This window comes from Lissotriton vulgaris, assembly GCF_964263255.1.
Source record: "Lissotriton vulgaris chromosome 12 unlocalized genomic scaffold, aLisVul1.2 SUPER_12_unloc_1, whole genome shotgun sequence".
Lineage (NCBI taxonomy): Eukaryota > Metazoa > Chordata > Amphibia > Caudata > Salamandridae > Lissotriton > Lissotriton vulgaris.
The window spans coordinates 1,202,975-1,219,029 of record NW_028240611.1 but is presented as its reverse complement, the minus strand read 5'-3'; the positions used below and the strand labels follow the sequence as shown (position 1 = coordinate 1,219,029).

At 49.2% G+C, this 16,055-nt stretch overlaps 1 protein-coding gene across 1 annotated transcript in view; it reads left to right on the top strand.

The window, feature by feature from the left end:
* The window catches only part of DIRAS1 (DIRAS family GTPase 1), an 81,343-nt gene extending 67,929 nt beyond the window's left edge, over window positions 1-13,414 (top strand). Inside the window, exon 2 of the mRNA XM_086947831.1 lies at window positions 12,731-13,414. Within this exon, the coding sequence (XP_086803957.1) occupies window positions 12,753-13,349 (597 nt within the window). The 5' untranslated portion in view covers window positions 12,731-12,752 and the 3' untranslated portion in view covers window positions 13,350-13,414. The remainder of the gene's footprint in view (window positions 1-12,730) is intronic.
* The last annotated feature ends 2,641 nt before the right edge of the window (window positions 13,415-16,055 follow it).

The following is a 16,055-nucleotide window of genomic DNA, read 5'->3' as shown; positions in this document are numbered from 1 at the left end:
CATTCCGGTCCTGCCTGCCCACAGGCGTTATCTATGGTTCACGATGGGCCACGAGCACTTTCAGTTTGCATACTCTCTTTTGGCCTTACCAGCGCCCCTAGGGTTTTCACCAAGATGATGGCGATGGTTGCAGGTCACCTGCTGAGAAGTGCCCGTCTTCCTCTATCACGATGACTGGCAGTTGAAGGGGGACTCCCACCTCCAGACTACAGTGGACCTCTTGCACTGGCTGTGGTTCACTATCAGCGTGCCGGAGTTACACCTCACTCCCTCTCGGATGCTCCCTTTCCTTGAAGCTGTTCTGGACACTGTGCAGTTTTGGGCATATCCTTCCGAACGGCGAGTCTAGGATATTCAGGCAATGATACCAATGTTTGCGCCTCTATCCTGGATTTTGTTGAGACTGACTCTGAGGCTGCGTGGCCTCCTGCATCCTGCTTGTGACACATGCCTACTGGCATAGGTGTGCTCTGCAGGGGGACTTGAAATTTCAGTGGGTGCAGCATTGGGGCAATCTCTTCAACATGGTCCAGAGATCGGAGGGTACTGCAAAAGATCTGCAGTGGTGGTTAACAAACCACAATTAGGTCAGTGGTAGACCCTTCCCCATCTGGTCTCCCAGTGATTACAGATATGCCACTCCTGGGATGGGGCAACTATCTGGGAGAGATGAAAACCGGAGGCCTCTGGTCTCCGGCAGAATTCAGACTACACATCGACCTTCTGGAGCTCTGGGCAATCTAGCTGGCATAAAAAGCCTTTCTACCCTCCTGTCAAGGGAAGACTAGGTGTTTGTGGACAATACCACCGCCATATGGTACTGCAACAACAGGATGGGTGGTGTCATAGACCCTTGGTCAAGAGGCACTGAGTCTCTGGACATGATTGGAACGTCAGGGTATATCCCTGGTGGTTCAACATATGGCGAGCTCTCTGAACGCCAGTGCGAACAAACTCAGCCGAAGATGCCTAGGGGATCACAAATGGCTTCTCCATCCAGAGGTGGTGCAAGGTCTCTTTCAGCAGTGGGGAGAGCCATGATTAGATCTGTTCTTCACCGCCGAGAACGCCTAATGACAGCAGTTCTGCACGTGAGTTTCCAAGGCAACTCTAGCTCGAAACACTTTTTGTCTTAAGTGGAGCTGCGACCTCCTATCCACCTTTTCGTCGCTAATAACACTCCTGCACAAAGTTCTCAAGAAAGTTAGGAATGACCAGGCCCAAGCCATCCTTGTGGCTCCGGACTGGGCTTGGAGCGTTTGGTATCTCTAGCTGTTGATCCTCCAGTCAGGCTGCCCTTCAGGAGGATCTTCTGTCGCAGCAGCAGGGGGGGAAAGGGATTCTCAACCCGAACCTGTCAATACCCCCTCTTCAGGCATGAAGATTCAGCGGCAGGAGTTGACAGCTTATGACATCACTCCCAAAGTCTGCAATGTTATCTTGGCAGCCAGGCATCCCTTCACCTAGACTGTGCATGCCTGCTATTGGGGCAAGTTTGTGGCATGGTGTGAAGAGAAAACAGTCTTGTTCTGCTCCCCTTTCTCAGGTCCTTTTCTTTAACCACTCTGCTTTGGGCACCTTATAGGGCTATCTTTCTGCTATCTTAGCCTTTCTGTGGTTGCCAGATCAGCCACCTTCTTCAAATCCCCCGTTGTAAAGAGGTTCTTGGAAGGTGTGCAACACATTTCCACCTTGGCCCTTCATCATGCCTCAGTGGGACCTTGATCTAGCCCTAACCTTTCTGATGTGTGCAACCTTTGAACCATTGCACAACTGTCCTCTCAGGCTCCTTCCCATCAAGACAGCCTTCCTGGTGGCAATAAGATCTGCTCGTAGGGGCAATGAGCTTCAGCCTTTGTCATCCAGTCCTCCAAACCGGGCCATCTACCCAGACCTGATGGTTCTACGCACTAGAGCTTCCTTTCTGCTGAATGTTTTCACTCCCTTTCATGTAGGCCAGTTCATCACCCTGCCTACATTTTACGCTCCGCCACTTCCCTCCAAGGAAAAAGAGTTACTTCACTGTCTGGACCTAAAAAGAGCATTGTCATCTGTGACAGGGTGTGCAGACAGGACACAACTACACCCACGGACTGGTGGTCCGCCACCCCCCTCTCAACTTGTCCCTTTTCCCAACAGCTACCAGAATGCACTTAGACCGAAGAACCAGAGTCGGGCTGGCCGGCTGATGTCAAAACACACGGCCCCTTTAACTGTCCGGACCACGAGGAAGAGTCCACGCCCCTCGGCAGCGTCGGAACGTCAAAAGGAGGAAGTAGGAGAGAGGCGACGGACGGCGTTTCCCTGGAGGAGGCTGGAGTAGGAGTCGGAGTCTGAGTCGGAGAAAGGCGAGACCAGAAGGATACTGAGGAGGAAGAAGAGACTGGGACCGAGAAGCCAGGAGGCCAACGTTTCCGCTCTTCGCCCCGCCACGTTCCCACGGGAGGAGCGTGGCTTCAAGAGGTACGGGGTCGTGTGGCGGGTTGAGTGGGGCGGAGGAACCAGCCCCGTGTGTAAATTTGTAAAGCCCTGTATAAAGCTTCCCCTTCCTTCCCCTCACGTGCACTCTTACCTCACGGACTGTATATAATCCTCGAGACGCTCTATCACTGCTTCCCCTCACTCCCGGCCCTGACTAGTGCACCGCGGTCATACCAGTCACCTGATCCGATTTTCCTTTCTTTCATGCACCGGAGCTGAGGAGAATAGAGGGGAGAGACGTCCCCCTTCCGGAGCCCACCGGTACCCGTCGCAATCACTGGAAGAATAAAGCCAAGCTGGAGCAAGCTACCTTTCCCTTTGATCCCGCAGCTCATTCCAGGGACCGAGCAGCACCCCTACTAAGAAAGACTTATATCCCAATAAAACCCTCACTTAAACCCTTACTCAAGGCACCAGTGTTTCTCTTTACTCCTAAACCCCCTGTCAGTCAGAGTATAGTAATGGAAAACCCGAGTATCCCGGTCCCCTTGGGACATCATCATACCTTGACCGCACAGGAAAGTTCCGGGTGGATGACTGTTAGAATTGGGGGTCTCTGGTTGGCACAGGTATGCACTTGTGACAAACAGGGACCCTCTCCTCTAGTCAGGGCAAAGGACTACTCCCAGAAAACACCCCTGCTCACCCTCTAGGTAGCGTGGCGCGAGCAGACAAGGCTAATCTCTAGAGTACATATGGTAAAGCATTTGTCATAATACCCACAGTAAGTTGTCAACCCACCACATAGAGACACAAGACTGTTGTACTGTAAAAATATACTCTTTATATTTGTAACGTTCAAGCAGGCTTTAGATATAGGCTTAGGACTTCAGAAATGGTTCCAGTTACTCTCAAAATGCCACAGTTCTTAAATGTAATGTTCAAGACTTAGATTGGGTTACAAGACTCTCAAAAACGGCTTCCCAGTACTGCATGCAATGTCTCAAGCGTTGTCACGCTGTTCGCGAAGGCCTGAGCGCTTCGTAGTGCTCCTGTACGCCTCGTACGATTACCAAGGGAAAGGCCTACTAAAGCTCACGCGCCTCGCGTTAGACGCGTACGACGCAGTCGATGCAGAGAAAGAGTATGGGTTGTACGATGCTTGTGCAGCCCGTACCTCAGTGTTAGGACACCAGTGTTGCACAATGTGCGGTGCGAGTCGTAGTGTGAGAGTGCGACTCGTACGGCGATGCCGTTTACAGTACCTTTGTTCTCGGGGGTTCGGGGCGGACAAAGCAGGTGTAGAGGTGACGTCTCACGTCGTGGTGCCTTCTTCCTTCGTGGCGAGCTACGGCTCGATGGCTCAGTAGTTTCCGCTCTCGGAGGGCAGCGATGCATTGTGGGGTGGCTCTTGACCTTGGCGTCCGTCCCGGTCCTGAAGGGGAGGGTCACGGTGGCTTGATGCGGTGTCAGCGGCGAGGCGCTTCCAGCAGGATGTCGCACGGGGGCGAGTTGAGGCGAAGTCTGACTTTACTTTGCACTCCACGGCTCGGGGGCCACAGAGTCACGATGCTTAGTCCGGACCGGTCCTGTACTTGTCGTTGTGAGCTACGGCTCGGTGGTAGAAGTCATGGTGCAATTGGCTGGACAGGGGAGGTTTACCCAGACTCTTCAGAGTGCGCGATGGTGGCGCACAGCATACTCCGTCTTCCGTGGGTAGCGCTGCAAAGACAAGCAGCACTGTCACCAGCTCTTCCTTCAGGGGGGTAGCGCCCAATATTCCTGGGGCGCAGTTCAGGGGGCAAGTTCACCAGCAAGCCCTTGGAGATTGTTCACAAAGATGCACAAGTAGATTTAAAAAGTCTTTCAGTCTTTTTCTCCTCTCTCCTTCTTGCAGCAAGGCAACCACCACAGGCCAGTCACTCAGGCTAGAGACAGTAGTCCTCCATGTAGCTTTCCCAGGTCCTTCTCTTCGGGCAGAGTTTCTTCTTGGCGTAAACAGGATCTGATTTCTTAGGCGCAGGGCTCCTCCTTTTATACACAGTTTCTTTTGTTCTTTCAGGCCAGGGGGGCCTTTGCCTAATCCAGTCCAGTCCCTGAGCACTTTGTTTTGCAGACTCTGGTTTCTCCTTTCAGTGAGCAGGGCAGGGACATCAGACGCTCCGCATGAGGTGGAGCCAGCATTGTGTTGAGAAGTACAGTCCAGGAGCACTCTGTTGACAGTCTTCCCCTCTCTCTTCACAAGGTGCAGGGCAGAGTCATCAGTCGCTCCCCAGGGGGCGGATCCAGCATTGAGGTGGCAGAGCACAGCCCTATTCAGAGTCAAGGGGCACTCCCCCCACCCATCCTGGTGTAATCCCTCTATTCACCACCGGTCATCCCCAGCCCTGTCAATCACAGAAACCAGACAGCAGATACATATCCTAGCAGAGGCGGGCTGAAATGGTTAGGCAAGCAAATACAAACTTTCTAAAAGTAGTATTTGCAAACACAGGATATTAAAATAAACTTTACTAAAAGGGGTATTTTATTATTCTGAGTTCAGACATACTAAACTTGACTTTCTTCCATGTTCCCTGAGCCTGCTGGGATTATAGAGTGTAATAATTCCAGCAGCCCATTCTGGCCTATGGAGAGCAGGTAGCCTTACAATAGTGAAAAACGAAAATGGCTGTAATTCACTATTATGACATGCCACAATCATCAGGGCTTGTCCTACCATATGCTTACAATGCACCCTGCCCTTGGGGTGACTAATATGAAGTTAAGGGAAGGTTTAGGAACTGGCAAGTAGGTGTACTTGCGCTGTCAGCATGACAGTACGAGACTGTACGCAGACCTTAGACACATTTTACTAGGCGGCTTCTGTGGGTGGCACAACCAGTGCAGCAGGCCCACCAGCAGCAATTGTATTTACAAGCCCTGGCACTCCTGGTGCACTTTACTGGGGTCTGACAGTAAAACAAATAAGCCAATCATGGACACCAATCAATCTATACACTTTTACAGTAGGGAGAGCATATGCCCTTTAGCACTGGTCAGCAGTGGTAAAGTGCCCAGAGTCATTATACCAACAAAAACAGGTCAGAGAGAATATTGGAGGAAGGCAAAAAGTTCAGGGATGACCCTGCCAAGAGGGCCAAGTCCAACAATGACCAACTCTTTGTGGATTATGTCAGAGCACAGAAGGGAAAGCTGTGCAGAAATGGACCATATCCTGATGAATCGTGCTTCGCATTAAGATCTGCTACAGATTGGCCTGAAGCAACCTCCTTAGGGCTTGCATGCAGCTAGGGCTGCGATCACTGCATTAGCATTCGGAGTTCCATGTTCTGAATATCTGCCAGGCAGCAACATGGGCTTCTCTACACATGTTCACGAAGCATTACTCTGCCTGGACAGTCAGGTCCGTCGGTCATCGGGACTTTCTATTGATAAACAGTTTTGTAGACCCACCTCCATGGAGGTATTGCTTGGGTATCTAATCTAAGGTAAGGAATCAAAGGCTCAAAGTCTCGATCAGATGAACAAGTTACTTACCTTCTGTAATGCATTTTCTGCTAGAGACTCTATCTAGCCCAGATTCCTTATCCACCCACCCATCCTTCCTGCTCTGCTAACGGATATCTAGGGACATGACTTGTCCCCTTTCAGCACCCTGGTTTTCCACACCAGTGGTCAGTGTTCTTTGTGGCTTCGTGCTCTTGGCAAAAAGAAACAGACATCCGTGCACTGGGATGGCACCTATATAGGCACCGCGCACGTCACTTCTGGCGTTGACGACGCCACGTGAAGCTGAACGATGCCACCTACCTGTGCACAGGGGTACTGCTCACTAATTTTTTTTCGGATCCAGTCTGACGCCTGTGGATATTTCTAAGGTAAGGAATCTGTAACTAGATGGAGTCTCTAGCAGATAAGCTCTTACCGAAGGTAAGTAACTTGTTTGTTAGGCTTCTCCACCTCTGCTAGTTATATTTTATTTGTTTATTTCAGCAGTTGTGTTTATTGTCACAAAGGGGGTTGTCTTGGTTTGGGCACGTTTCATGGCTTGTACGACATGATAGGTGGGCAAATATCCCTTGCATCTGTCTACTCCAAACACTTCTTTGCAGCGGTAGTGTTGGGACCAGAATGCTCCCTGCATGGTGAATGCACAGGTACCCCTCTCCTGAGTGCCAGGCTGCAGGTTAACGTAGGATCTTGACTTTTATTTTGTCCCTGGTATCACACCACTGTAGTATGTGCACAGAGGGTTTGACCGGTCCCTGGCCCTGTAAGGCCTAGAACCTATTCTGAGAATTGGAAGGATGCACTATGCATGCCCTCGTAATGGAGACAGTAGTACTGCCCATGCCCTCGTGCATCTCGCACAGCAGTGGGCGCTGCGCTCTATGCTCTCCATACCATTGTAAGTTACGCTGATTTGTAACACCCAGAGTCTTGCGCCGCCGCCCTTTGTGCTTTTCAAGTGCATGCATTTGCAGTGCACACATAGCACATAGGTGGTAGTACGACTATATGGGCCCAATTTAATAACTGTACTAATACGTAAAAAAGTGATTGAAAGAAACATTTATACTTCTAAAATGAACGTAAAATAAATAAATGATGTTTAATTAAATTTAGTAAATAGTAATGAAATATTGATCAGCTAGTTTGAGTATTATTTCCAGAATGTTTAAAAATATTATATATAGCATATATTATATATTTCAATTATGTAAATATTTGTTAAATTATTATTTTGATGAATAAATGAGCTGTAACATTTTATTTAATGAGTTCTAGGCTACTAATAATTTTAAATACATTTTTATATTTAATTTACATTACACTATGTTTTAAAAACATTTTTTTATTTGCTAAGCACATTTATAAACCTCCTTAACTTTCCCTATACTTTACCAAAAGGAGATGTCGATTCCGGTGGCAGAGATCTTTTCCTATGTGTAAAAAGTTACTAATTAATTTACTGTTATATTCTCCACCCACTGGGGTGAAAGTGGTGGAGACATTTAAATCTATACTCTTACGTGGGGAATAGCATAAAAGTGTAGATTTGCATTGTTTGTTTCTTTTAGTGTGAGGTTTCTTTTAGTGTGAGGTCTGGTCTCCACTAGACTCTCTTCATCTTTAATTTTATTTTTTTTGTTTTTTTATTATATTTTATGTGCCTTGTAATTTTATGGAATCATATTTGTAATGTATTTTACATGTTTGCAACTTTTATGGTTTTCTCTATGTGAAACCGAATAAAGTGTATTTGATTTCATTTGCACCCAAATAGAGCAATAAATAATAGAAGGGTGACCAGTCAACCTTTGCAAAAGGCCTTCCACTGTGTGCCAACACTTGATGCTGCCTTTTTTTTTAACTCTTTATTGGCTTTTTATCATCTGGGTTGTACAGTCATTAGGGAAAGTGTCACATAGCATATACATGAACATTAGTCTTTGCAAATAGAAACACCTCAGTAAATCATACAGGCCACTTTGTGCAGGATAGACGTATAATGAGCATATCATCCGTGGGTAGGTAAAGTCCATCAAGTGAACCCATTTCTCGTGCACTGTCTCTGGTTGTAGTACATATGTAAATCAGTGCCATCAGAGAAAAGTTAAACAGCGACCCCTCACTCTCCCCCCTCCTCCCTCCGCTCTCTGCTCCTGTGCCCCAGTATATAATAATGCATTGACTTTTCGAATTCATGGGCTAGCTTCTACGTCAGAGAGTATTGGCGGAGGGTCACATGGATTCCCCCGATAATCATTCCATTTCCCCCATATTCTTGACCATTTTTTGGGACATCCCCTATGAATATATGCCGCTCTTTCAGCCACCATTGCTGCATCCATGTCGTGTTCCCATTGTGTTCGTGTGGGTACTATTCCCGAGCCCCAGTTTTTGGCAATATTCCGTTTTGCGAGCGCCAACCCGTGTATTGCCCAAGTTTGTAATCCCCGAATGAGGTCTGTGGGTTCCAAATGTTTAATAAGCAGCACCTGGGTTCTGGCTGAACCTCCACCTCACTCGCTTCGGATATGCAATTTAGCACACGCTCCCAATAGGTTTGTATTTTGGGACAGTCCCATATTATATGGAAGTACGTGCCAGTGAGTCCACATCCTTAAGGCATCCGGGATCTAATGTGTGATCTAATCTGTGTAATAGGGTGCGAGAATAGTATACTCGGTGTAGTATCTTGAGTTGCACTAATTTTAACCGGGACGGGATTGCTGCCTCCCGAGCCGATGCCAGCGCCTCCATCCAGTCTGAATCGTCTATATCCCCTAGTTCTACCTCCCACTTGCTACGGAGTACTACCGTGGGGTCTGGGAGATTATTTACCAGCTTACGGTATGTTAGCGCTATCGCTTTCTTTTCTAAATGGTCGGTGAGAAGTCTATCCTCCAGGGGGGATGAGTCAGCCAGTTCTGTCCCTGGTGGGATAGCACTTTGGAGTGCGTGTCTGATTTGGGTGTAACAGTATCGCTCAGTATCTGTCATACCGTATGTCTCCTGTAACGCTGCAAAGGTAATGACCTCTCCCCGAGTCCAAAGGTCCCCAATTTTGGTAATGCCAATGAGATCCCATTGCCTAAATCCCTTAGAGTTAGCCAGGGTGCCGAGGCGGCGCGTGTCCCAGAGCGGGGTAACTAATGTGAGCACTCCCTCCCATCCCAAGGCCCTCTGCGCCGTGTGCCATATTTTCACTGTGTGGGCCGTAGGGCCTGTAAGTGTGTGTTGTCGTTTGTTAGTGTAGAGAGCCTTCATCAGATGTTCTGGTGGTAGGATATCTCTGTCGAGTCTATACGCTGGGTCATGCTGTGGAGTATGTAGCCATTGGTTAATAATCATTAGTTGTGCGGCCCAATAATACAATTTTACACTCGGTAGGGCTATTCCTCCGTCATACCAGCTACGGATCAGTTTAGAGTGCACTATACGGGCCGGCTTTCCGTCCCAAAGCAGGGAGGAGAGTTCTGCGTCAATTGATTTAAAATAGGAGATCGGGACCGGGAATGGGGTGTTCTGTAGCGCATAAAGGAACCTGGGGAGAGCAAGCAATTTGAAGAGCGCTGCCCGTCCCAATAGTGTTAGTGGGAGGGTTCGCCAATGGGCCACATCCGATTTGAGCCTCTGCAGTGGTTTCAATAAATTTTCCTCCTTAAAAATCGAGTCTTGTGGGGTGACATAGATTCCCAAGTATTTGAATCCCCTGGTCACTATTTGTAGCGCGCAGTCGGGGCAGTGTAGGCGGTGGGCCACGTAGTGGGTAGAGAAGTGATTTTGTCCAATTTATGGTGTACCCTGACACAGTTCCATATCGCTGGAGGACGTCCATTAGTGCCTCCAATGAGGCAGTCGGGGACATTAAGTATATCAGTACATCGTCTGCGTAAAGCAAGACTCGGTCCTCCCAGCCCTCCTCCAATGTTATCCCACGAATCAGTGGTTCCGTGCGAATTATCATCGCCAGCGGTTCTAGTATGAGCGCGAACAGAAGCGGGGATAATGGACATCCCTGCCTTGTTCCGCGCCCTAGCGTGATTTCACGTGAGATATGTCCATTGGCCACCACTTGGGCTAGGGGTTCTGTGTATAGTAGCCTAACCCATCCGCAGAATTTGGGTCCGAACCCCATCATTCTAAGCACCGCAAATAGGAATGGCCATTCCACCAGATCAAACGCCATTGTGGCGTCCAAGGAAAGAATGGCTGCATCTTCCTGCAGCAGAGGTGTACGGTGCAGTACCCCAGTAAGGCGCCTCAAGTTAAGAGAGGTATTTCGCCCGGGCATGAAGCCCGATTGGTCCGGGTGTACCAATGTTGTGAGATGTGTCTGGAGCCGGCGTGCTAGCTGTTTCGCCAATATTTTTGCATCCGCGTTCATTAGTGAGATCGGGCGATAGGAGGACGTTAGATCTGGGGGTTTCCCGGGTTTATGAATGGTGACGATGGTAGCTAGTCTCTGATCCCTGGTCAAGTTGCCTTGCGTTAAACATTCATTATACATGGGGAGTAAATGGGGTGTGATCTGCCGTGTTACTTTTTTGTATAATTCCACCGGCAGTCCTTCGGTCCCATCGCCTTTCCAGTGTGTAATGCTGCTAGCGATTTCCCTAATTTTTCCGCCGTTATATCTTCCTCGAGTGTTTGTGCGTCTTCCGGTGATAACGTTGTTAAGGGTACGGCCTGTAAGAATTGCAGACCATCTTCTTCCATAGCGGTGCCCCGTGGAGATTACACCCTTTCATAGTAGGTGGCGAGTTCTTCTACTATTAGCTGGGGATTGGTTGTGCGTGTGCCGTCTGCGAGTGTTATTTGGGCTATCCATCTATCTGCTTTTTCCTTCTGCTCTAATCAAGCGAGCATTTTCCCGGTCTTGTCTCCTAATTCGTATATCCTATGTAACGTGACTGTGTGCCTTGTTTTCGCCATGTCCTCCGCATATGCCCTATATTCGCGGGTTGCTAGTGCGAGGGATTTTGTGGTATTATCAGTAGGATCTAGGGCGTGAGCTGCCTCCGCTCTCTGGACTGACATTTCTAGTGAATCAAGGTTTTCCCTATGTTCCCTTTTATGCCTGGTAATTGTGGAGATGGCCTGTCCTCTAATCGCCGTTTTGTATGCCTCCCTATGGATTGATGGCGATTCTACTGTTGATGAATTTTCTCCAAAGTAGTGCGAGGTGGAGGTTGTTAATGCTTTCGCTATCTTGTGGTTTTTTAGGAACCCCGGGTATACTGGGTAAATTCGCTGCCGTCTAGTGAGTTGTGTAGTGTATGTGAGTTGAATTGGGGAGTGATCTCTTCATCTTTATTAGTGCATTGTGGGAGGAGCTGTATCAGTGTGTGGTTTAGCTTTCTAAAGATATTCTCTCTCTCACTGAATGCGCATTGCATGGAGGGGGTACTTGCTGTTTGTTTCAGAGTGTGTCCTCTACATTCCCGCAGATACACACTGTGCCTCTCTGAATGCGCAGTGCATGGGGGGTGTGCTTGCTGGTTGTTTCAGAGTGTGTCCTCTACATTCCCGCAGATGCACCCTGTGCCTCTGTGAATGCACAGTGCAGGGGGTGTGTGCTTGCTGTTTGCTTCAGATTGTGTCCTGTAAATTCCCCCAGAAACATCCTGTGCCTCTCTGAATGCGCATTAGGTGGGGGGGGGGGGGGGGGGGGGGTTGCTCGCTGTTTGTGTCGGAGCGTGTCCTCTACATTCCCACAGATACATCCTGTCCCTCTCTGGGTGTGCATTGCGTGTTTGGGGGGGGGGGGGGGTGCTTGGTGTTTGTTTCAGAGTGTGTCCTCTACATTCCCGCAGATACACCCTGTGCATCTCTGAACGCGCACCGCGCTGCATGGTAGTTGTGGTTGCTGTTTGTTTCTAAGTGTTTCCTGTAAATTCCCGCAGTTACACCCTGTGCCTCTCTGAATGTGCAGTGTGTGGGGGGTGCTTGCTGTTTGTTTCAAAGTGTAAATTCCCCTAGATACACCCTGTGCATCTCTTAAAGTGCATAAAAGAGTAAGCCCATTTCTATTCACAAACAGCACTTGTAACACTACAGACAAAAAGAACCCAGAAGAGTTGTTAATGTACTCTAGCCATGCTTTGTGTTTGTTATACTCAATTTAAAATTACTTTTTACGTGAAATAAATTATTTCATGTTTTTAAAAAATACTTATATTAAACTTAAAAAATAAAAATAATTTAATAGATATGCTTTAATAAAATGAACCTAAATAATAAGTATTATTTTTTTTATAGAAAGTTGGGATTTATATTGTATTTAGTTAGTTATTAACCATTTAATTTGATGAGTTAAAGTACAGTAACCTTTCATATTTTTTAAGGTTTAGGTTAATAATTATTTTAACAACTTTTTTTTAAATTAAACTATTTTTTAAGATATATTTAAAATAAAGATTACACTTTTGTTTTTCTCTATACTTTACAATAATGATATCTCTGCCTTGGTGGTGGAGACCTCCCCTACGTGTGAAAAGTTACCAATAGTAACTTAACGATCATAAATCCTGACCTAGCATGCTCTACCCCTGCTGGTTAGGGGTGACGTATAAATCTGTACTTAGTATATTTACACTTGGAAATGGTGAATAGCAAACAAGTTACTACTAGGTACAGTTGCAAGGTTACATGTACGTAAATCTATATGTGTAAATGTATTTTTGTGAATACACCCCTCTCAGTTTGTCTCCGTATGTTTTGTGAGGTTTGTGCTTGCTGTTTCTTTCAGTCTGTCCTGTAATCTTGAATAGACATTCTGTTTCTCTGCCTCTTCCAGGGTGAGAAACACAACTCTTGAGATGCCTGAGCAGAGTAATGACTATCGAGTGGTGGTTTTTGGCGCTGGAGGTGTGGGCAAGAGCTCCTTGGTCCTGCGTTTCGTGAAGGGGACGTTTCGAGACACCTACATCCCAACCATCGAAGACACATATCGGCAGGTGATCAGCTGTGACAAGAGCGTGTGCACGCTGCAGATCACCGACACCACCGGAAGCCACCAGTTCCCAGCCATGCAGCGGCTGTCCATCTCCAAGGGTCATGCCTTCGTCCTGGTCTTCTCGGTCACCAGCCGCCAGTCCATGGAGGAGCTGAGACCCATCTACCAGCAGCTCTTGCAGATCAAGGGCAGTGTCGACAGCATCCCCGTCATGCTAGTGGGAAACAAGTGTGATGACACTCACCGTGAGGTGGCTGCCCCGGAGGGTGAAGCACTGGCCAAGGAGTGGAAGTGTGCCTTCATGGAGACCTCAGCCAAGATGAACTACAACGTGAAGGAACTCTTCCAGGAGCTTCTGAGCCTGGAGAAGAAGCGGAGCATGAGCCTCAGCATTGACGGCAAGCGATCTGGCAAGCAGAAGAGGGCGGACCGCATACGAGGCAAGTGCAGCATCATGTGACTGCCCTGGGGTTGTCTGGAGCGAACCCTACTGCACAGGCTCACCTAACTCCATCGCACGGGCTCCTCAGCTGGGTCCATCTCAAAGGGGCCTCAGCCAGGCCCATCATACAAGCTCCTCAGCCAGTTCCATCACACAGGCTCCTCAGCCAGGTCCATCGCACAGGCTCCTCAGCCAATTCCATCACACAGGGCCCTCAGCCAGGTCCATCGCACGGGCTTCTCAGACAGGTCCATCGCACAGGCTTCTCAGCCAGGAGCATAGCACAGGCTCCTCAGCCAATTCCATCACACAGGGCCCTCAGCCAGCTCCATCGCACAGGCTTCTCAGTCCGGTCCATCGCACAGGAGCCAAAGCCAGATTCATCATACAGGAGCCCCAGCCAGGAGCATCGCACAGGCTTCTCAGCCAGGAGCACCGCACAGGCTTCTCAGCCAGGACCATTGCACAGGCTCCTCAGCCAGTTCCATCGCACAGGCTTCTCAGCCAGGTCCATCGCACAGGCTTCTCAGCCAGGACCATTGCACAGGCTCCTCAGCCAGTTCCATCGCACAGGCTTCTCAGCCAGGTCCATCGCACAGGCTTCTCAGTCCGATCCATCGCACAGGAGCCAAAGCCAGATCCATCGTACAGGAGCCTCAGCCAGCTCCATCGCACAGGCTTCTCAGTCCGATCCATCGCACAGGCTCCTCAGCCAGGTCCATCGCACAGGCTCCTCAGCCAGGTCCATCGCACAGGCTCCTCAGCCAGGTCCATCGCGCAGGCTCCTCAGCCAGGTCCATCGCACAGGCTCCTCAGCCAGGTCCATCGCACAGGCTCCTCAGCCAGGTCCATCACACAGGGCCCTTAGCCAGGTCGATCGCACAGGCTTCTCAGCCAGGAGCATCGCACAGGCTTCCCAGCCAGGAGCATCGCACAGGCTTCTCAGCCAGAAGCACCGCACAGGCTTCTCAGCTAGGATCATCGCACAGGCTCCTCAGCCAGTTCCTTCACACAGGCTTCTCAGCCAGCTCCATCGCACAGGCTTCTCAGTCCGATCCATCGCACAGAAGCCAAAGCCAGATCCATCGTACAGGAGCCTCAGCCAGTTCCATCGCACAGGCTCCTCAGCCAGGTCCATCGCACAGGCTCCTCAGCCAGGTCCATCGCACAGGCTCCTCAGCCAGGTCCATCGCGCGGGCTCCTCAGCCAGGTCCATCGCACAGGCTCCTCAGCCAGGTCCATCGCACAGGCTCCTCAGCCAGGTCCATCGCACAGGCTCCTCAGCCAGGTCCATCGCACAGGCTCCTCGCCAGGACCATCGCACTGGCTCCTCAGCCAGGTCCATCGCACAGGCTCCTCAGCCAGGTCCATCACACAGGGCCCTCAGCCAGGTCCATCGCACTGGCTCCTCAGCCAGGTTAATCGCACAGGCTTGTCAGTCCGCTTCATCACACAAGCTCCTCCTCTGGCTTTAGAACATATTTCCTTCGAACCTTTGGCACCCGCGTGTGGCTGCCTGATATCACTGTGTATCACTGTGTATCACTGTGACAGCATGGCCGTATGGCCTGCTTCTTCTTTTACAGCACCTTTATGTTGATGCCTGCAGGGGTCTGTCCCAGTCCAAGGATAGTTGAAGGGGGCTGTGAACCAGGAAGAAGAACTTGACATAAAGTGCCCTCTGTAGGTAGTTATGTGGATTGGGAAAGTGGCCCTTTCCTTGGTGTACCTAGACGGTTCCTGAGCACAGCCATTTCTCCAGGTGGACACTGATATAGGGGCATCAAGTAATCTGCATTCAGTCATGTTTACATTTCTCTGGGATCGTTAACTATCTCAAGGGAGCAGGGCTTGGAGGAAGGCAACCCATTGTTATACATTCCACTGAGCACAAGGAGTCATCTTGCCTTCACCAAACACCAGGTTGACCAAGCGGCTGCCTTCCTGGTCCTGCGGGCACTTCCATGTCAGAATGTGCCACCAAAGACACCCAAACTCCCAACTTGCATGTGGTCACCCGATGGCTGGACTAGACCAAGGAATCGTACCAGGAAGAAGCACATAAAATCAAGAGAACATAGCACGAGCTCCAGGCCTGTCCACAAGCAACAAAATGTGTTCAGTGGCCAAAGGTGAAGAGATTCTTTGGAGAAGCTTCAAGTATATGTTCTCTGCAATACAGCCTATGACTAAATAACCTAATCTAGATGTGTAGGTATTTATTTGCCTTTTGTACATAGGCGACGCTGAAACATAATGTGTAAAATAGTCAATGTGAAGATATGATGAAGCCAACTGCACTTATGTTCACTCATAGAGTGAAACTGCAAAGCAGAGTCATGGGTCCTTCTGCTGGAGAAGAAATGCATGCTGCAAAATATAGCAGTGTATTCAGGTAACAGGCGTGTCTTGTGTTGGTGTGCCTTACTACAGATCTTCTGATCCTTTCTCATGGTGCCCTGGTCCAGGGCGGGGAGCCTTAAAAGTAAGCACCTGGGTTCTGTCTGCTGGTTGAAGAGCACTAGCATGGTCCCTTAGAGCCTGTTAAGACTGTCGGACAGGAACAAGAGTCTAAGGGGGAGCTGCAATCAGAGAGATGGCCTTGTCATTGGTGTGGATCACTCCTCTGGCCATTCATCCTTAGAGCCCTTGGCTTCTAGTGGTGTAGGCTAACGTGGGACTGAGGGCTCCACTGAGCGTCCTTCGAACATGTGTCTAATGGTG